At 37.9% G+C, this 23,780-nt stretch overlaps 1 protein-coding gene across 1 annotated transcript in view; it reads left to right on the top strand.

The window, feature by feature from the left end:
• Positions 1-23,780, top strand: part of LOC123877890 (Down syndrome cell adhesion molecule-like protein Dscam2) — a 77,903-nt gene that overhangs the window by 15,678 nt on the left and 38,445 nt on the right. Inside the window, exon 3 of the mRNA XM_045924844.1 lies at positions 13,876-14,047. Coding sequence (XP_045780800.1) covers positions 13,876-14,047 — 172 coding nt within the window. The remainder of the gene's footprint in view (positions 1-13,875; positions 14,048-23,780) is intronic.

A 23,780-nucleotide genomic window follows, 5' to 3' on the forward strand; every position in this document is an offset into this window, starting at 1 on the left:
AAAATCAGCTTGGAGAATTTACGTGAGGTAAGTTATGTTTTTATGTACCTTGAGTATCAGATACCTGAAAATTGGCCGTCTAAGCAAGCTAGCAGGTAGGCTAGGCATGCCTTCTTAGTACTTACTAACACTACTCAATCGTACATATTTCCTTTGTCAGAAAATACGTAACCTCTGGGGGCCCTGGGATAAAAGTAATAAGAAAACCAGAAAAGAGCTGATAACTTCCAAACGGCTGAACCAATTTTTTTGGATTATAGCTAAGAACACTCTCGATCAAGCCACCTTTCAAACAAAAAAAACTAAATTAAAATCGGTTCATTCGTTTAGGCGCTACGAGGCCACAGACAGATACACAGATACACAGATACACAGATACACAGATACACAGATACACACGTCAAACTTATAACACCCCTCTTTTTGGGTCGGGGGTTAAAAATAAAACGTCACTAACCATTATTTTTTAGTTTTACAATGTTAAGTTCAGCATACTGTTAGTTTTCTGGTTTATTTTGTACCATTTGTTACGTAAAATTTTCAAACCATCATCATCATCATCGTCAGTCTGTAGACATAGGTGTCTTGTAGGGATTTCTATACGACACGGTCTTGCGCCGCCTGAATCCAGCGGCTCCCTACAACTCGTTTGGAATACAAATTGGCTGGACTGGATAAATGGCACAAGCCGGTATCGGGCAGCAGCGACAGTTTAGCCCTGTTTAGCTGGGCAAAACCTTGTAAGTAATGGGAAGTGGAACAAGGTCAAGCTAGTCCCCGGCGGCCCCGCTATTCCTGGTGCTGACAAAAAATAATCTTTTTCTTTCGTTTATCTTTTTCTTCTATTTCTTTCTGCCCTGATAAAGGGTGCAGACCTTTACATGGCTCAAGCCATATTGTGTCAGAAAATATCAGCCATTTATGGCAGAAAATATTTGATCAGTTTGTTTTAAAAGAGTCAATCCGTAAATTCCGCGTTGTTCGTTTTTTATGTGATTGAATAGAGGCCAAATTGGCGTTGTTTGTATAAAACAAACATATTCCGCGCGGCGCGTGACGTCATCGGACCCGGGGCAAATTAAAATGTAAATTGGAGCCAGCCACCGCACAGATGAGGAAGCCAGGGTAATGTTCACACTTTATATATCGTAGGTGTTATAAAATATACAAATATTATTATTTACCTATTATTGGCTAAGTTAGGCTTAGTAGGTATAAGTACACGACAGGTCGACATGGCGATGGGGGTATGAGGCGGGGGACGCCCTGCACACCCACACGTCACCCGTGCTATCCCGCACTGGGTTATCGCGGGCGCAGGGGTTCTGCGGGTATGCGGGCCATCCCGATCTGTCGCCTACTATTACTACTAGACCGGAGTTGGGAAGTTGACAGTGTTTCACCCCGTGCGTTGGAGAGTACGTAAAGCCGACGGTTCTACGCCTGATCTCTCTCCGGTCGTGTTGAACTTCCGACCCATCGGGCTTTGAGAGTAAGGGAATAGAAAGTGTACCTGTGTTTGCACTATAAGATCTCCCGCGTTGTTGGCTAATCTCTATAGAGATTGGCTGCCTGGCCGAATTCGGTCGGGAGGACATGATGCCTACAACAGCTGTGTTCGCATAGGTTTAGATTTTCAAAAATCTCGTAAGATCTCTTTGATTTTTCGTGGTCAAAATTAGCCTATGTTCAATGTGCATCTCCGGGATGCAAGCTTTTTTCGTACCGAATTTGTCAAAATCAGTTTTAAACTAATAGGCCTTAAAAAGCTAGCAGACTGACAGACACGCTTTCGCATTTGTAATATTATGGATTAGATAATATGGAGTCAAGATGCCGGCTACCGAACAATAGCTTAGATACGACAATGATATTTAGTAACATTATACGATTAAATACTTTTGGTCGAGTGCCAATTTTACATTTGGCAAGTACATCACTGAAACGGATTCAAGTAGTTGTCATAAACGGGGTTTGTAGGTCTGCGAGTCCAATTGTTTAGCAAACTGCTTTTGTGTTTTATGCTTTGTAAACAGCCAATAACCAAACCAAATAATAACATGTAACAAATACAGTACTTATACTGACTTAAAAATTATTATATTGCTTTGTGTACTGTCTGCAATCTTCGTCTAAAATCGTTGGTCTTAAATCGTTTTCACTAAACAAGATGCTAGTAGATAAGGTTCATAACGATGATAAGATGTGTCGACCAAAAACGATTGATATACCAAAAAAATAATGAGCTTAGTATATAAGCTTCGGAGATATTATGAGAATTTAAAGAGTTTAAAGAACATATTATGATTAAAATAATGACTGTGTAATTGAATTATCTCAACTCAAAATTAATCACTGAAACTAAACCAAAATTATAACTCCTGAAAAATTGTTCTTGAGTAATGTGCAAAACTATTTACACGCAAAGTATTAGAATTACATGAGTCACCCAATTTAAAATAAACTTTAAGTATTGACAAACAATTTTAAGAACGACTTTTGAGTTGACAAATAAAATCTCAATCCTTGCATTTTTACGTTAAACTGTAAAATAATGTAAAATGCGTTAGATCATAATAATTAATTAGCAACAATGAAAATGAAAACAGGGAAAATTATTGTAAAAATCTCAATGGAAATTTTAATGAGGATAATTACAAGATAAATTCTTTAACATTTTGTCGTTAGATTTTCGTTAGTCGGTTCGTTATATTCATTTAAAAACAATTAGGCTTGAAGTAAATTACAACAATATAACACACAGTTAAAGAGGAAGTATTGTATTGTATCCCCATTGTGCTGTATTGTGTTGGGGCGGAATAAAGCTCTTCATAAACAATGGAATACCTATTCCTCCATAAATATAAGCTCGGACGTTTTGAAACGCTGTGGTTTCGTTCCCGATGTAATTTCATTTGTTTTTATGCCATTAAGCGATTGTCTAACCCTGAATACCTTTTGATGACCTCCGTGGCAGTAGTAAGCGATGTGAAAAGTCCCGGACGCGATTCCCGCCTAGGGCAATTTGGATATTTATGTTTTCTCAATGGTTTTTAGTATGGTCTGGTCTTGTCTTGTCTTGTGGGAGGCTTCATCTGTTACCATTGCTAGTTCCCACCATACTGGCATTAACGCGAACTTGTATTAGAAACCAAACACGAGGTTTAAAAAGTAATAATTCGTTGACTTTGTGCCTCATTTCAAGGTTGAAGGTCATCGGGAAGTAAAATATAATCTAACTGCAGCGACTTGTTACCTCTATGCGTTAGGGTCCCGTTTCTTTCCATTAAGGTACAAACCCCTTAAATAAGGTAATTTAATAATAGGACTTTTATTAATATACAAGCTTTAATTGAATTTAATGGTGTCATTTGGTGCAACACTGTGGAATCAAAATTTAGCACCCATGAAAAATTTAATGTTCGCAGATTTTTACGAAGTCATGTTTATTCCATATCCGTTACTCTTTAACCGCGTCTCCTAAAGGATTAATAAGTTCAGTAACAGCGCTTTCATTAACCGAAATACTACTCGTAAAAGATACAAAGTTGCCCCGCATCTTGTTTATATGCTAATGCGTTTTGCGTGCAATCTCATAATTTCCTCGCACAATATCCTGCCTTATCTCTTTGCTGTAAGAGATGTAATCCTTTGGCCGAATTCAGTTCAGAAGTTGGGATTAAGTGTAATTTCTTTCCGTTTTGTGGATTTATTATGAAAGCATATTAAGTTAAATGAATTTTTAAGACTGTACTGTACTATTTCTAATAACTACCATTAACTTACATAGTATTGCATCAGGTGGAATTTGTACGATTCGGTAAAGAGGTGGCATTCCAAAATTCCTGAGACACGTATTTCTTCAGTTTTAACCGGAAGCCCAAATACCAATTTACATCGATATATCTTGAAAAAAAAAACGGACTTTCATACTTAATCCATTGTTCCATCCCCTCTTAGGGGTGGAATTTCAAAAATCGTTTCTAAGTGACAAACTATAGACATAGACACAGATATTTGTTTTTAGAACGTGCTTTTATTGCGTTAGATGGGTGAACATTCAAATAAGAACCAAACCAGGGTTTGTATGGAAAGTGCTGAGGAGTACCTCTACCTACACTAGGTTAACTTCTTTGAAGCTATAAACGATCTAGGTAGATTTCAGTATTAAGTCAATCCCAACGTCCAGGTAAGGTTTGCCTTTGTAGCGGGTCAACTTTGAATTGTTAATGTGACGAGGATCGTTCAATATGGCCGACTTGAACTGTGTGATACAGGCTGATACAACCATGTTTGATACAGGATGATACAATTAGATCCTAGAGCCCAAGGAAACGTTAGCGAGCTTAATGCAATTGTAGCAAGTCTAGATGGAAATTTGGTTTGATAGGCGACAAGATGGTACCTATAGCTTATGTCTGAATTCTGACCAAGTTAGGTAGGTATATAACTTTGGTTCTCCTACGGATTTCCTCGTTACGGATTTTGTCGCTCAGATAGATCAATCAATCATTTATTATCCGCAGCATCCGCTTCCTAGCTCGCTGAGCGACTTTGAACTTGTGGACAAGGCCACCCATCAACTGCATGCTACTGAGTACAGGCGTACTCCCAGAATGAGAAGGCTATCATCGCTTTATATTTACAACTAGCTGATGCCCGCAGCTTCGCCCGCGTGGATTGGTCAGATCCCCTGCAGCATCAGGATTGAGGAGTTGGAATCCAATTTTTTTATGAAACAATGTCGCAAAGTTCCTGTATCGATAAAAAAGAAATGACGCAAATCGGTTTAGAAATCTCGGAGATTTCGATGTATATAGGTAGAAAAACACAACTCCCTTTTTAAAAGTCGGTTAAAAAAGTTGCCTATGTTACTCCCTGGTCAATTCTCTACTTGTCTGTGAAAATCCCGTCAAAATCGGTTCAGCCGTTCCCAAGATTAGCCTTTTCAAACAGACAGACAGACAAAAATTTTAAAAACGTGTGATTCAGTTATAGTATCGTTCAAATAACCATATGACCTTAATATGCGGTAGTTATTTCGAAATTACAGACAGACACTCCAATTTTATTTATTAGTATAGATGTCATGACTCGTGCATTCACACTCGTGATTTTTTCCGTAATTTTGCATGATAAATCAAAAACTCTTAAGTGTAAAAATAAATAAAAATCTATTTTAGAATGTACAGGTAAAGCCCTTTCATATGATACCCCACTTGGTATAGTTATCTTACTTTGGAAATTGAAAATAATAATTATTTGTTCATGAACACATTTTAATTATTTTTGTGGTGTAATCACAAATTCAATTTTTTTCCTTTACTTTCAATATGATGTTCGTAATTAGGTTAGGGTTTGTACGGAACCCTAAAAGAGCGAGGCCCGACTCGCACTTGACTGGTTTTTGAGCAGTCGTGTAAATAAACAAGACGTATAGAATTAATGTTAAGAGAAATTTTAACAACAGCGACAAAAGCATAGCAAATCGAAACTAACTTAAAACTTACACTCTCAAGTTAAACTGCTTCTACACAAAGTTTAATCTCGACAACAAAGTGTTGGGAAACTCTGATTAAAACTCATAAAAGTGTTATGGAAATTGTTGACATTTTTTCTTCATAACAGTTAGGTACATTTAGTTGCTGCACTTAAAAGTTTTCTCAGCTTCAAAGTTATCAAATTATAGGTACAACATTCTATTCAAAACTTAAACTTCAGGTACTCAGAAAGATGGGACTGTACCCAAAGAATTCCAACAGGATGACTATGCCTCCGCTTTTTGTCCGTCTGTCTGCCAGCGAGCTGTATCTCATGAACCGTAATAAGTAAAGAGTTGGCGTATTTCTTTGCAGCTGCAAGAACAAATATTTATCTAATAAAATACCAAGATGGCGAATTTCAAAATGGCCACCATGCAATTAAAAAAAAAACCACATAGTGATATTATCTTGTACAGAACCCTTCGTTTGAGAGTCCGACTTGTATTTCACCGGTTTTATCATTTGTTTCATATTAGTATTTTATTTGGAGCGGTAATAGCCTAGTGGTTAAGACTTTGGCCTTCTTCGGGAGGTCATGGGTTCGATCCCGGGCATGCACTTGTTTCTTTTCGGAGTTATCACTAATTGCTTTAACGGTGAAGGGAAACATCGTGAGGAATCCTACCTATATGCTTGAGAGTTCTTTATAAAGTTCTCGAACTCAAACTCAAAATCATTTATTCAAAGTAGGTTTTATTGTACACCTTTTGATGGTCGGAATTTTTAGATTTGTAAGAGGATATAGTAGTAATAATTAATTACGTAAACTAAAGCCACGAGCAAAGGTGTGTGAAATATACCAATCCGCACTTGGCAAGCGTGGTAGACTATGTGACTATCTAGGCCCTTCTCACTCTGAAGTCGGGGTTTTTGTTTGTTAACTCTGTTTTCGTTGTTTAAATAAAACATTGCTTAAATTACAACAGAGCTGGAATGGCGAGCGCGTCGCAAGTGTTTTTGTGATAAATTAAACGCATAAAACAAGAAATACGCGACAATGCCATTGTTCCAATAGTAAAAGTTACACAGAAGTTATGGACGGGTCAGGGTTGACATCATTGCATTGGAGCAATTTGCTTTTATTTAACCTCAACTAGCTTTTAAAAACGCTTATCCTGACTGACTAACTGATCTATCAATGCACAGCCTAAACCGCTGGTGCTATAAACTTAAGATTTTGATAGTAGCTAGGTTCTTAGGCACTCAGAAAAAATAAATAAATAAAAATCCAATCCGTAGGGGATTAATTATTAATAGAGGATGAAAGTGTGTATGGAATTCCGTCATTTTTCATTTTAGATGTTGTCTATGGGAATCAAAATTTTAAAGAAGATTTGAAATAAATAAATATTTTTCAAATCTTTTTTAATCTTTTTTAAAAAATTCTTCTTTCTCATAGATTTGCAAAAGTTCTACTCGAGCAAAACCGGGGTGGGTCAGCTAGTTGATTATCATAATATAAACGTGTCTTCTTCTATTATTCACATGTTGGTAATCTTTTTGGTTGATATGTATTCGCTGGGCTCCCAGAATCTTCCTCGTATGATTCCACGTACTATTTCAATTCAGTTATATTCCGATGCTAGGCATAGTAACCGGGACGATCGTCTTAAAGTGCTCTCCGAGGCTCAATCAATAATTAACAACAAAGGAACTCTCAATATTGATATAATTTAACTATCGATATAATTTAAAATGATCTAACAATTTTATTTACTGCATAAACATAATAGATAGATATAGGACAATAGAGTTTGATTCTTTTCTTTTTTCGTAAAAAATGTTTACCCAAAAATAAAATACTTAACAAGAACGAGCTTTTATTAATATCTGAATTTGAAAACTCTTGGGAATCATAAAAAAATATTGGAAATAAAATTAACCTAGTAGCCGAACATTACAACAGCGTTCCTTCAATACAAAGTTTAGTATTCTAAAAGGATTTTTTGTCAGATTTACAATAAAATACCCAACAACTCGTCACAATGTGAATCAACACGTGTGGCGTTGTGTTTATTATTATTAATTTCTTCATTGCTTATACATATATATGAATTTTGTATTCAATTTCAATGTATAATAAATTTAGAATTTGAAACGCGTCGCTTTTGTAATTCGAGTTAAAGGTTTATACGGTCGCCAACCCTAGCCGTGGTTCTGGCCGCTATCCCCCGAGGATGCGGCGATACAGGTAATAACCCTCGCACTCACAATTCATTCACAAAATAATGGTCGCTATATTTTTGTCAAATCTACGATATAACTGTTTTGGGTATTGTCTTTGGGACTGTTTCTAATAATATTTAAATAACTGTTTAAATTTTATCTTGCAAATAATAGTCACATGCAAAATTTTGGAACTTTACTATTGTTTATACCATTCAAATACCAAACTCATTGAACGAACAAATAAATAGTTGAAATTCTGTTTTTATTTGGAAAAATTCTAATTCTATACTTGTTACATTTTGACCTCTGTATTTTAAGATAAGATAAAATTTTAAAATGAATGGCATTTATATAAAATAACTCGCCAACCCTAGGCGTAGTTCTGGTTGTTATTCTCGAGGATGCGGCGATACAGGTAATAACCCTCGCGCTCACAATTCATTCGCAAATATACGGACACTATATTTTTGTCAAGCGTATCTGTTTGGCGTGTCTTTATTATAATTGTATATTGTGCTTCTGCAAGGTGATTAAATTCTCTTCAATTGCTTGCTCTATTTTAGGTATTCATTATACAATTATCAAAAAATATTGATCCAAGATTCAGTATTATTTTGATAAAAACTAAATTGTGGAATCTACACCCTCTGCCCGAAGGTGCTCCGGTATTGGAGTTTCAAACGTAGGGTTTTCTAGAAGATTTGAGTGTTCATGTTCTGGTGGCGCGTATTGCTTGATTTATCTGTTTTTTTTAGGAGTGGGCGATGCTGCACGTTATTTGTCTGTTTTGGTGTATTATGGCTAATTAAGCTTGTAGTTCTATGTATATCATGGGCTCCCGCAAAGTAACTTTAGAGTATTCTATTCAACGCTACAACACTAAACAACAGGAAAAATTAAATTAAAATCAAATAAAATTTATTCATTTCATTGTTCTATTTACTTAAAAACTATGTTACAAACTATGTAATGTAAATAAAACTCAAAGGAAACTAAAAAGTTTTATTCGTATACTTACCATTATAAATACATTCAAATATAAAAACTACCATTCTGCAAATATAAAAACAACAATTACTATTTGAAACATTGAATTGTACTGCGAAAATTCAATAAAATATATCAATACAATGCCACAACCCCGCTGTACAGCCAATTGAAAAATAAACATAGCTGGTTAACTTTTTGTTTAAATTCATTAAAAATAAGGAAGGTATTCCTTAAAGTCAGGAAAAGAAAAGCAAAAGTCCTATCGTTAAGTCAGAATGGCCGTGTAGAAGTTTTTAAAAGTTCCATAACTTATTCAAGATTGCGGCCAGTCCCCCGGTGCGCGGACTCGTTTATGGTATTATTTCAACTTCCTGCGGGGACCCGTGCAAAAATTATACACGACTCCTTGTATTCCTTTTTATTTTTATTAGGGTTATAGATAAAGCGAAACCACGCAAAACCTCATTGTAAACACAGAAACAAACTCTATCTTACTAAACTTTTGTTGAAATCTGGTGATTGATTGAATTGATTATTCGATTTATTTTATACTAGATGATGCCTGCGACTTTCACCACCCTACTGGCAAAGCCGTACCGCCAAGCGATTTAGCGTTCCGGTACGATGCCGTCTAGAAACCCAAGGAGTATGGGTTTAATGAAAACTGCCATACCCCTTCCAGGTTAGCCCGCTTCCATCTTAGACTGCATCACTCACCACCAGGTGAGATTGCAGTCAAGGGCTAACTTGTAGGTATCTGAATAAATAAATAAATAAAAACTTACATGAACAGATTCTTGACATCATGTTCTTCAAATGACTACAATGGATTAGGTAGCTTTGTACTTCTACTTTTTGCACGTCTATTTGCAATAGGATTAAACCGTTTGACGGGCTGTCATTCCTGGAATACCATTCCAAAAGCTTATTCCAGGAATATATACACTGTAGGAAGTGGTAACAACCTGTAGTATCTGCTTACAAACGCGACAAAGGTAACTTTATATCCTTTGTAATTTTGAACCATTATTGCAGCATTGTGTCGATATGAGAACAAAATAATATCAGGTCGGCAATAATTAATAAAGTGTGGCTTTTTAGGGTTCCGCACCTCCAAAGGAAAAAAAAACTCTTACAGGATTCCTTCGTTGTATGTCTGTCTGTCGAGACAATTTTTCTCAGGAACGCGTTGAGGTATCGAGTGGAAATTAACAACACTCAGATCTACAGTCCTTTGGAGTTGAAATTCGAGCAATCGTACGCAACCCTCGGTACGCGAGTCTGACTTGCACTAGGCTGGCTTTTTATGATAAAACAAGCTAGGCCAATTTGACCACTACTAAAAAGCGAACCCACTTTGGGTTGCGTAAGTCAATAACCTTGATGGTTTGATAGTTGTGACTTTGATCCAAATTCAATCAATTGTATCATCATAATGCAAGATGTTGTCGTAACTAACGCAAAACTCAACTAACAAGTTTATCGCTTAGTTGGAAAGCAAAAGTGGATTTATTAAAAAAAAATAGCTACTTCCCTGACCTCATCATAAACTACTTAGCAATGCTTAAAATTATAATATTTTTCTAAACCTATTTCCGTTCAGCCCACCTAGAGGCGCATTGAGGCATTAATATTGCAGGAGTCTCAAAATAGCGCGCATCGAACCGAGGAAGCCTGTCCGACCTACGTCCTGGATAATTTGCCCACAGCTAGTACAGTGTGGGGATTGGATTATACCTTCTCTATAACGCCGGTGAAAACGTGAATTAGAAGATCTTTTAATTTAAAACTTACGAATTAAGTAGGTAATTATATGACATTCAATATTAATTAGTTTTGATTTTCGAACTTTTATTTTGAACTCAACAGACAATGTAATAAAGTGCTTTCTAAACATAATCTGGTGGAATGTTTGCGCAGTGGCTAGTTATCATCCCACCGGCAAAGACATACCACCAAAATAACCACCAAATAATAATTTAGCATATTAAAACTTACGAATGAAATAGATAAGAACCATTTTTGAGGACCGCCCTGGTGCTTAGGTGAATAAGTTGGAGATCCGGGATTAGATTTCCAGCAGGGATAATTAGGAATTGTATGATTTCTAATTAGTCTTTGGTCTAGTCTGGTGTAGGACTTAGTAGTGCCTAGTTACCATCCCATCTTTATAATTTAACGTTCAAATACGCAAATTAAGAGTAAGAAGCTGCAAATTTAACTCGTAAAACTGCCACTTTGGGACTCATTATTTCGGAAATGGTAGATTTTTCTAGAAAAACTGTTCAAGAAACCACATAATGATTTTAAATTACCTATTTAGAAGGTCCCACTCAAGGGAATATTATATATTATTGTTACATAAATGCAAAAATATTCAAAAAAAGGTTATTTTTCGTGCGAACTGTAGTAAAGAAAAGCTTACTTTAATGTTATAAGCTTGTTGTTTCTTGAAAGTAGTCTGGTTTTACTCGCGGCTTGATCGGCGTAGAACATCTCGTAGCTTACATCGCATAATCTAGATAGATATTCGTTCAAAGAATAACTTCCCAAGAAATTGTATAAAGAAGAATAAAGATAGAAAAGAATGATTTTTTATTCAAATAAACCTTTACAAGTAGGTACTTTTAAATCATCAAAAGAATTACCCACATGCTTAGAATGCCATTCCACCGAGAAGAACCAGCAACAAACGCGGCGGTTGCTATTTTCAAAGATTCGATTTAAAATAATAATAATTATGCAATGTATAAAAATAATTGTAGTCTGGCGCATAAATGGTCTGAGCTGCAAGTTTTTTTTAATCATCACACTAATATTATAAAGGCGAAAGTTTGTGTGTATGTGTGTATGCGTGTGTGTCAGTGTATGTTTGTTACTCCTTCACGCAAAAACTACTAGACGAATTTGGCCAAAATTTGGAATGGAGATAGATAATATCCTGGATTAGTACACAGGCTAGGTTTTATTAGGTTCTATTTCAACAGAACCACAATAGATAGGTACAGGAGTAGTTCTCTATACAATGCTATCAACAGCGTGGTTGGTATTAATCAAAGCAATTTGGCTTTGATATTTGAGATGCAAATGTGGGCTCCACAAACTGGTCTGATTGCGCGTTAATTCGACAATCTGTGCTGGATTGCTGACACTTGGTCTTGTAGTGGTCACGTTTACTATCCATACTGATAATATTATTGTCAATTGATTAATATGACTGTCTGTCTATCTGTCTGTCTGCTAGCTTTTCACGTCCTAACAGTGTCACCAATTTTGATGAAAATCCCGGGATTACAGACATAGGCTATTTATCCCGGAAAATCAAACAGTTCCCAAAGCAAGGTTAAAAATTATTTATTTCCCAAAGGATTCTTAAAGGCTCATCCGTTTACCCAATTTGTATGAAATTTTGTACAAAGGTGACTTGCATCCTGGACATTGAGAAAGGTAACTTTTTATTCCGAAAAATCAAAGAGTTTCTACGCGATTTTTTATGAACCCAAATCCACGCGGACAAAGTCGCGGGCGTCATCTAGTCACTCTATAATTTGTGGTAGTGATGTGGCCAGTTGAATCAGCATTATTATTATCAACCAATAGGCGTCCACTGTTAGACATATAGATCTCTTGTATAGGGACTTCCACACGCCACGGACTTGCGCCGCCGCCATCCAGCGGCTCCTTGCGATTTGTTTGATGTCTATCCACCTAGTGGACTTTGCTGCGCTTTCTGGTGCGAGGTCTTCATTCTCGCTTGGGACCCCACCATCTATTGATTTTTCGAACTATGTACCCTGTCCATTGCCACTTCAAATTCACAACCAGTTGAGCTGTGTCGGTTACTGTGTTTCACCTATGGATGTTCTCATTTCCGTTTTGATCACCTAGAGAAACTCCAAATATAACTATCTTCATCGCCCGCTGAGTGAGTTTGAGCTTTCTTATGAGGCGATAAGCGACCATGTCTCTAGTTGCTTAACAAGCGGTTTAAAGTTACCAAGCCAGACTCATTAAAAAGTGACGTGATCAAATTATAATTTGGTCACGTCACGGAATTGTTCTATGGCGGTGCTTTCGCATAGATCTATCTATCTCAGTCTAAGCTTTGTAAGGGTGAGGCCAAACGGACGTAATTTTTTGAGTTGTCAGTCGCGTAATTTCGGTCGCGTAATTTCTGCTGCATTCGGTTTCATACAAAAGTCCAGTTCGTGCCACACGGCGACGCAAAATGAGCTGTGCGCCGTGTGGCATGAACTGGACTTTTGTATGAAACCGAATGCAGCAGAAATTACGCGACTGACAACTCAAAAAATTACGTCCGTTTGGCCTCACCCTAAGAGATCATTTGGCACGTCCCTGAGGTCTAATGCACAGACCATTATAACGTACCTCAAAATATTCTCTCGGCGAATTAACGCGGGACGAGCCCGAAGTGTGTGATGCGCCATTTGCATTCCAAACAGCGCAGCCAAATCACGCTGATTTGCACACAATGGCGGTTCAAACTTGGCAAAGTCTGTTATATCCATATATGCTGTATGAAACTTTTTTACGTAGGAGGGGAAATCCTTAAAGATATCCGAATCGGATGGTGACAGAAAAGGAGAACGAAAAAAATCGTTTATTTTGTAAATAGTGCTATACAATACAATTCATATGTTACATCTAAGTAAGAGTTGTTTAGTTAATGGTTGGTTAGTACTGGACTCCTATTGGAACAACTGCCTTCTTTCTCCACGCAATAATGTTCCCACCCCATTGGCCTAAATAACTGCAACGGTCTGACTCATTTTCCTTCTCTTTCATACATCTCCTTTCTTTCCTCTATGCTTTCCATATATTTCTGGATTATTACCCACTTCTCTTTCTCCCCCAGCATATGAGGCCTTCCACCCGAAACTCACCTCCCAGCTTATCCACGATATTTCTTCGGTCTTACTCAAACTGAGGAGAAAAATGTATGTTGTGCATCGATTGGTTCTATGCAGGACATGCATTAACTGCTGCTGTATATGAGACCAGCTAATTTCTTCTGCCTTATTAAGCTTTCATAATATCCTCCCGCTCACTTCAAATGCAAAAAATTAAAGGTGCGGGGCCTGGTTGAACACCTTGTTATATACTCGTATTTAGATTAAAATCCTGATCCCTGATGAACTTTTCTTTGGTCCAGGCGGCGAGGCGCAGGAGCACGGGCCAGTGTTCCTGATGGAGCCGCCGCCGCGCCTCGTGTTCTCCAACAGCACGGGCGCGCGCGTGTCGTGCGCGGCGCACGGCTTCCCCACGCCGCAGCTCGCCTGGCAGCTGCCTGACGGGACGCAGCTGGATGACGTCCCTGGACTTAGGTGAGTACCATGTACCCTACGATGTTGTTTGATCGCCGCGAGGCATAGAAGCACGGGTCAGTGTTCCTGATACAGCCGGCGTCACGCCTCGTGGTCTCCAACTGCATGGGCGCTTTAGAACTCTTCAACAACTTACAGCAGAACTGTCGTGTTTGGGTTCGTTGTTTAGGTCTCTATGAGTGGTTGCCATACAGATGGTGATGGTGACCAGGGTCTGATGATAGAGCGTGAAGGTCACGTGAACTTCTATCAAGTTTGTATTCCTTAGATTTGTCTCGATGAGAATTTGATAGACATAATATTTGTTTATTTTCTTTCTTTTTTTCTTTCTAATCAAAATAATTATTATGGTCTAAATATGAGGTTGCGGGATTTTAGGATTACCTTTCATATTTGTTTTAGGAGGTGATTTAAATTTTTAACTATGCACTTGTATTATTTTAATAATTATTATAATAGGTACGGGACCTTTTTACTTTATACCTAAGCCTACGCCTCGACTAATTAGAACTTCAGACAAAATTACCTGTAAGAGAATAAATTACAGCAAAAGTTTGTAACAAAAATTTGTTTTCGCAATTTCATACCAATCCAATTCTCAGAAAATGGCGCGAAAAATTCCATTGTTTCCAGAACAAGTTCCGAAACATATCTGCGCTTAATATTTTATACGATCTCGGATAAAGGCTCTTTTCACAGAGAAGGCAGCAGGTGGAAAACAAAGACTTCTTATAATAATATTATAATACAAGATAACACACTTGGTTATCGAATCGTCTTTTTGGGTTATTATTCGCCTTTTGACATGAGATGACACTGGCATTAATAAATTGATACTAAACGCAAGCCCAAAGTTGGATTTGAATGTATGGATTAAAGTTTAACACTGGAATCCATAGTCAAGATAGAGGCTTCTTTAGGGGTCTACACGTAAAATTATGACGTGAGGTTCAACTTATCGTGCAAACGTGCATGCAAAAGCTTCTAGCTAGAATCAAAAATATCAAAAAAGAAAACGTAGAGGTACATTAGACGATGAAATTTTTACCATTGTTCGTACATACATTTGGCCTTGTTCTTTGTTTATTTTTATTTAGTTTTGAGCGAAAATCATAGCAATGCACGCCCATAAATATTATGAATTGCAGTTTGTCCGTAGAGCTTCGGAAACGGAAGATCGCGTGCATTCCACTGGAGGATATCAAATAACACTATGTTACGGACTTTTATTTTGGCCTGTCCGTTCGATTGTTGATAGTGAAAAATACAGAGTTTATGTCTTCTGTTTGTATGATCTTGAGCGTTGTATGGCTGAGGTTACCAAAATAATGACTAGTGAAAAGAGATAGTCCCAACTTAGGCCACATTATCACTTTCGACGAAGTTGAGGTAATCTGTTAATATGATAAAGATGAACATGTCTTTCTATATAATAATAATAAATAATAAATAATAAATAATATGGGAAGAAGAATCTGAAGACGTAATACTAAAAAATCTCTAAACACCAAATAAAGTAAATAGTTCCATATGCTTATAAACATTTCACAAACAAAATATAGGCACTATGTAACGAATAGGCGAATACCCAGATAGTGGCGTGGGGTTTTCAATTGCTTTTTCCTTCCTTCAAGTTCTGATAAGCGGCCATCGCATGCCACCTGCCTTCATAGAATTCTTGCAACTTCCTGAAGTATAAGTAGTAAGTTTTTGCTAGGTATAGTTAACATGCCTTTAGTAGAGTTTAGAGTATCGTTTAACATTTTAAGTTGCACTTTTCAGATATTTTAAATCTGCATCACAATCAATGTTATTAATATGAAGTAGATATGTTTGTTTCTTTGTGGGGTTTTATTTGTTGTTCAATCACGTCGCAATGGAGCAACGGATCGACATGATTTTTCGCATGGGCATAGGTAAAAGGTTAAGGTAGATAGGGTTTTGAGAATGAAATTGGCTACTTTTTATTCCGGAAAATCAAACAGTTTCCACGAGATTTGACAGAAGGATCTGGGTTTTACGCCTAAACTAAGTAAAACATAAGTTTGAGTTGTATCAGAAAAAAACCAGTTAAATGCGAGTCAGACTGGCACACGAAGGGTTCCGTACCATCGCACAAGATTGTATACTTTTTAAATAATACGGTGGCCATTTTGAAATGATGATTATTTGTAGTTAATTCGCAATAGTAATTACACACTGAAAATTTCAACTCTCCACCATCACGGTTCATGGGTTGTACAACCCGCTAACAGAATGACGGACGGATGCACGGAGGCTTAGTTAGTCGTAGGGTCCTGCAGTTGGCCTCGTAGGTTCTCTTCGGGTATGGAACTGGTTCGCCTCGGCTCTACCGGTATGAATGTATGAATCACGCATTACTTTCCTTTGTCAGATCGAGTAATCTTCGATAGGCATAAAAGTCCTAAACCCAACAAGCGTAAATAAACATCAATACATACATGTTTCGCTCAAAGTGCTTCGCCATTCAAACTAGGTAATACATATTTCATCACGGCTCGGCGCAATCTTCGCTTGCGAGCGTATAATTCCGAAAATAAGCGAGTTTCGGGAGATCACTTTTATGTATGACTTCCTTTGAACCCGATGTAACGCTTGTATAGAGTCGAAAAGTATATGAAATTGAATGTTTTAAAATCTAGGGCAAGTTGGCAAGTTCAACTTTTCCCATTAGATTTCAACATAGGGCGGATCAACAAATTCCTGAAAGGCCAGCAACGCATTGGCGGTTCCTCTGTTGCTGCAAATGTTCATGGGTGGCGATAATCACTTAATATCAGGTGGCCCGCCTGCGCGTTCGCTCGCTATTTTTATAAAGAAACCAAGACCTAAGCTAAGTTAGTTTAGCTTAGCTCTCATAGCTGGGTTATTTTTTCATACCTGTGTGCAGATCGCAAACTAGGTATATATACTAAGTTAGGTAAACTAACTGAAACATGTGAGGCTAAGTTAGCTGTGTAAGCCAAAGCTACGCGAGCTAAGCTAAGTCCCTCCCGCGTCCCCTGACACCCCTTGGCACATCCACTCACAACAGTGGCTTGGCTTGCGCTTAGTTATTGCTGTGCACGCAACTAGTTTCTAGTTTATTCATAGTTCGCTTAGCTTAGCTCAGCTGTTGGTCTGTAACCGCTTAGGGCTTGCGGCAACCATTCGATATTAGCTACATACATTCTTTTAGCTTGATCCATCCCAGAAAGCGGAAATAAAGGGATGAATATGGGCTAATTTTTGTAAAGGAAAATCAAAAAGTTCTCACAGCTATCTACTGGACAGATCGGGCTGAAAGGCATGCTAATAGCTAATAATATTATAGTGTAGACAACCACTAAGAAACGAAACGGGAAGTACCCTATAGGTTTTCTTGACAGACACGACGGACGGACTGACAGACATACAGACAAACAGACAACAAAGTGATCCTTTAAGGGTTCCGTTTTTCCTTTTGACGTACGGAACCCTAAAAAACATAAAAAAGAAGTTTTAACCTAGATCAAGATCAGGCAAACCACTTACAATAAAAATATAAGTTAAGGAATGTTCACATAATATTACATTTTTACAGGGATTGGAGCAAACGAGCAGGGGGATAAATTCCCAATTCTGGACCAAACTTAGATTAATAAGTTGGCCCGGACAGTCCGTCGCTCACACTCTGCGTGATGTATTGAGCCGCGACAGTTTTGTCACGTGTCATCGCTTGTCGACGTTGTTACGCTAGCAATATTTCACTCTGATCCACTTACCCCAACTTACCCGTATCGATGATTAATAAATAAAGAATCCGCTTCCATTTGATACTTGCGTACTTTCATTATTATAAACTAGCTTATGACCGCGGCTTCGTCCGCGTAGACTACACCAATTTCAAACCCCTATTTTACCCTCTTAGGGCTTAAATGATCACAATAATTTCTTAGAATGTCTATGTCATAATAGCTATCTGCATGCTAAATTTCAGTCCGATCCGTCAAAAAGTTTGAACCAGTTTGAGTTGATGAGTCAATCAGTCAGTCAGTCAGCTTTTCCTTATATTATATTCCTTATATACACGGTGAAAATTTAGTGCTTACATATAGATAGATGCCGAAGTGTGTCTGTCTGTCAATTATCTTTTCACGGCGCATCCGTTTAAACAATTTCGGTGGTATACAAATAGCATGCATCCCAGAGTCATCCCGGAAAATCAAGTTCCCACAGGATTTTTAGAAGCTAAATCCACACGAACCGTACACGTAGTCTAATATATGTACTTACCTATTTTAAATATGCAGTGGTGTCTATGCATCGACATTTCACGGCTTAAGATTTCAGAGTAAACCCAACCGCAGAATCGATCTTGATATTTGGGAGATACAGAGATAGCTTGCATTCTGGAGACGGAATCAACAAGTTTTTTAAATAAGAAGAAATAAGCAAAGTATTTATTTAGTTTAAATAATTCAATCAATGTGGTAAATTGTGTAAGATAAAAGAAAGTAGAATGGAAGAGAGGGCACAGTATTATTTTTAACCACCAGCTCTTGGTCTATCAGTCGTAATTTGACAAAGGGCATATTTAACTTTCGCTTCATTCGTGCCCTTTTTAAATTGTATGTCAAATTGAGTTCCGGTGTTTTATTACACACGTGTATGTTAATTTAGCTAAATAAAAGCTTTGACACACTTTTATAATTATTCACTTGCGCAGCATTTGATCCCGGGTTCAATTCCTGACTGGATCAATTTAAAAATTAATAATTTTGAAGTTTTACTCAGGTCTGTTTTCGATTGCGGCTATAGTTAACATTGCATGATGCGTGTTGCACCATACCGATTTGTCTGTTTCAGCGGATTCCTTGTATATCATGAGTCATGACTTCCGCAAAGCAATGGTTCTATATTAATTCTCAGACCTGGGCGCGTTTGGAACCCTCGTAAATTTTAAGTGCACTTACTTAGTTAATTATCACCATTACATAATTAATTTTTATCTTAGATTACTAAATCATCTTAAAAATTCAACAATTGACAATCAAAAATTAAATCAAATTAAATTTCACTATCCATACTAATATCCATACTTCCATACTAATATATAAAATAATAAAGCCTCAATAGCCCAACCGGTAAAGGAGTGGACTGAAAACCGAAAGGTCGACGGTTCAAACCCCGCCCGTTGCACTATTGTCGTTCCTACTCCTAGCACAAGCCTTGAAGCTTAGTTGGAGAGAAAAGGGGAATATTAGTCATTTAACATGACTAATATTCTTTTTTTTTAAATATTATAAATGCGAAAGTGTGTCTGTCTGTCTGTCTGCTACGTTTTCACAGCCCAACCGCTGAACTGATTTTAATGAGGTACAGACTTGGGATGCATCCCGGGAAAGGACACAGGCTATTTTTTATCCCGGAAAATCAAAGAGTTCCTGATTTAAAAAAACCGAAATCCACGCGGCGAAGCCGCGGGTATCCCCTAGTACAAAATAGCAATATCAGCTCGAGCGTGCATACGTGTGTGTGTAAGTGAAGTTAAGTAATAAAATAAAGTTTATTTATACGCAGGAAAGTCTCGAATTACCGAGACGGGCGGTAAATCAGGTCTTAGTAAGGTTTTGGTGTCCCATTCCCGCCTTAATTGGAAATTTAATATGTATTACAACAACTTCTACATTTTCTTTTAATTTTTAATTGCTAATTATAATTAATAATAATGATCAAGAAATTTCACTGTAAACAGCTCATTTATCATGATCGATACACCATACACCATAGTCCGCCACGCTGGCCAAGTGTGGTTTGCCAGAACACCTTTCAGAACATTATGGAGAAATCTCAGGCATGCATGTTTTCTTACGATGTTTTTCATCACTAAGTAAGAGATATTTAATACCTCCCAAATAGAAGCGGCTACTCACTTTTTGCACTAACGTCTAGTAAAAAAAAAGATATTATATTCTGACTTACTGACTGAATGATCAACGCATGGCTCAAACCCTTAGACCTAGAGAGTTGAATTGCACAGAGGTTCGCTGTAGATGGGAAAACGCTAAGTCGAAGAAGTAAGGTAGCAAGTGTTAAACATAAAAAAGCTTTTCACAAGATTTGGATTTGGAATTTTGTAATTTTTTTTCTGGTGTGGTCTGATGGGAAGCTTCGGCTGTGGCTAGTTACCACCCTTCTAGCAAAGCCATTCCGCCAAGCAATTGATTGCGTCATCACTTACCACCAGGTGAGATTGCAATCAAGGGTTAACTTCTATCACAATTTTTTTAAAAAGACGATAATAGAAAGATAGAAGTCTTTATTGCACACAAAAACATGTAAACGAACAACACAGAAAGAAGAAAACAAAAAAAAAATTGTGTGCAAAGGCGGCCTTATTGCTTAGAGCAATCTCTACCAAGAAATAAGGTAGCGAGTGCTACATATGAAAAGGCTTTTTACGTGATTTTTAGGGTTTCTTTCGTACCTCAAAAGGAAAAACGGAACCCTTATAGGATCACTTTGCTGTCTGTCTATCTGTCTGTCTGTCAAGAAACCTATAGGGTACTTCCCATTGACCTAGAATCATAAAATTTGGTAGGTAGGTAGGTCTTATAGCACAAGTACAGGAATAAATCTGAAAACCGCGAATTTGTGGTTGCATCATTAAAAAAAAATTAAAATGTATTTCAATTTTCAAAATAAGATAACTATACCAAGTGGGGTATCATATGAAAGGGCTTTACCTGTACATCCTAAAACAGATTTTTATATATTATAGTTTTTGATTTATCGTGCAAAATGTTGGAAAAAAACCCGAGTACAGAATCCTCAGTGCGCGAGTCTGACTCGCACTTGGCCGGTTTTTCATATGCTACTTGTAAAATGGTCTATTCTCTAGTATCGTGTGCACATTACCTGGCCAGTTTACAGCGCGGTTTAACGGCCTTACCGGGATATTGGGCAGCTGAAATATGACCCGTGTTGCCCCGAAATAAGTGTTGTTTATGACCCGCTACTTAATTTCCTACTACGCTGGCGGTAAATCTAAACTTAATTACAATTGATGTAACGTCCAAATTAGGTTGACGTGGTCAACCAAACAAGTTTGTGTTAAGAGCTTTGTCGCATTAGTTTTACTATCTGATTAGTTTCATAATGCTTAGCGGCGTGGTTTCGTCGGTAGGGTGGTAACTAGCCACGACCGTAGCCTCCTGACTCATACTATACCAGACCATTAACAATTTAGAAATTACAAATTCCCAAATTGCCTGTGTCGGGATTCGAACTGTTACATCCCTCAACTGCTAGCTGAACAGCTGACCCAGCAGCTACTCTGTCTCGACCAGGTGTCAGATCGAGTAAATGCCGTCAGTCCGGTCCGACAACTCGTAAAGGTTGCACGTCTATTACTATTTCTTTGGAAACCCAAGTATTTTTCCCAGTGTACTAAAATTCATTATATTATTCTGTGTAAAAACAATTTTATTTTTTTTAAAAACCCTGTCGGATTTTCCGTCGTAACATTGGTGGCAGCGCAAAGGGATTCAAAATACAAATCCCTGGACCCTCCACTGGTCCATATAGTGATCTGTGCATTACAGTGATATCAATAATAAGTGCTACTTGTGCTGTGCTATTCTGTGCTCTGTGTCCATACGTGTTCACTGTTCACCACGAAACCATTGGGGACATCTGCAGTTTCTTCGAAATGCAAACGCCAATAATCGCAATCATCGCCGCCCACGTACTAATGTGAGTCGAGCATTTCGCCTTATCTCAAAGTAAACAATCTCATCCGGTCTCACCTTTTAATATGCCTGTTGATAAAATAAGCCCAGAGTCTGTCGAGCAATCTCCGCTCTTACAAAAGGTAACAATAAGGAAAGAATCAAATATTGAAATGGAACTGAGTGTCTTGTTCAAATTTGTGAAGCCATACGACGGGTGTCGCGAAACGTTAAATTCATTTCTAATAAACTGTGACAATGCCATTTCATTGGCCAGTGACGTTCAAAAACCGATTTTACTTAAGTTTATACTATGTCAACTAAAAGGTAAAGCGGAAATTGCTTGCTCCATAAAGGATTTTACCTGCTGGTTGCAATTAAAAGATTTCCTCAAAGAACAATTCTGTGAGAGGAAACATTACTCACATCTACTAGCAGACCTACAAGAGAGCAAGCAAAGCCCGCTCGAAAATGTCAGCCAATTCGCGCTTAAGGTGGAGACGTGCCTGTCACAACTCTTAACGGAGATTTCACTAACCAATGCCGAACCAGGTCAGTTAGCCGGTCGGACTGCAGCCATGGAGGATCTTGCCCTCCATCATTTCACAATGGGTCTACTCCCTCGCATATCCACGATAGTGAGATGCAGGTCTCCAAAAACCTTAAACGAAGCTATCAATATAGCTGTATCCGAGGAGCGTATTCAACAAACTCTGTATAGGAGGTCCCAGCCTGCTGAGAACAAAGGTAACAAATCCAGGAATTCATTTGCATCCTTTCAGAAATCGAGTTTTGCGCAACGACCCGCTAACTCTCAACCCAATGACACGTCTTCCAAATCCCCAGTGATTTGCAGATACTGCAAATCCGAAGGTCACGTTCTAATGAATTGCAAAAAACGTGAATACAATAATAGCCGTTATCGTAACCCTCAGGCACAAGCACCGGCTCGTAATCTCAACTCATTCTCTATACCGGGCCCCAGTCGCGTAAATTTCATGCAAGAAGAGAATATCGAGTCTCGTGATGAGGTTGTGATGGTACGCTGTGATCGTCTATACTAGTGGTTAAGATTAGGCATTATGAAGAGATAAATAAGAAATAAACTCAGCTGAATTATAGAAACACCTAGGTATTTAAAGTCATGAGTTATTTACAAGTAATTAATTGGTACAGTACGTTGGGTGAACACGTAGACTTCTCGACCAGCTAACAGGTTTACACGGATTGAATTATAAAAAATTAATGTAAAATTTCAACTCCTCAAAATAGATATAATGAGTGGAGAGATTTGCTAATTTAGAACGTCCTGTTAGTGTGGAAAATCAGTTGATACGTGTATTTGCCTTATTTAGGCCATCGGTTTGAGACCAACCGGCATTCCTCAAGCACGGGGGGAGCCCTACACTGAAATCTCAGTCTTTTAACATTGTTATCGGGGCACAGCACTTGGACTCTCCTATTTCGCTGCGAAGCGTTTTCAATTTGCCTAGGTACGGAAACCTAGGTTCTTTTCAATGAGCTCTGGGCTCGCCCCAAAACCATGGTATTTTTGTATATTTATATATTTGTTTGATTGATTGTCAATAAATTGGCCAATTTATTAGTTCGGAGAGTCCAGCTGTATAAAGACATGACGTGTTTGCTTTGTGCCGGAATCTCGCTGCTGGTACGTCACCAATCAACCATGTACCATATAATATCAAGCAAAGGAATTACAAAGTACAGCAAAACTAGTATTTTTATCTATTCAAAAACTCGGTGATTCACAAATTCAGCTGGCGTCGGTTTTAACAGATAATGTTACCTAAAATGCTGTTTGGGAAAGATCGGTACACCATAAAAAAAAAGGTACCTACCTGCCTCGCCATCTGTCCTCCGGAGGCAGCGTGTATTCCATTGTCTCGTTCAGGGTATTTTAGTAGGTAGATGAAATTTAGCTGTTACTCGAAAGTATCCTCGACAAGGTCCCTTTAAGGTGTCTTTAGCCTGGGATTCGAACCCAGCCAACCCTATTATCT

This window comes from Maniola jurtina, chromosome 2 (genome assembly GCF_905333055.1).
Source record: "Maniola jurtina chromosome 2, ilManJurt1.1, whole genome shotgun sequence".
NCBI lineage: Eukaryota > Metazoa > Arthropoda > Insecta > Lepidoptera > Nymphalidae > Maniola > Maniola jurtina.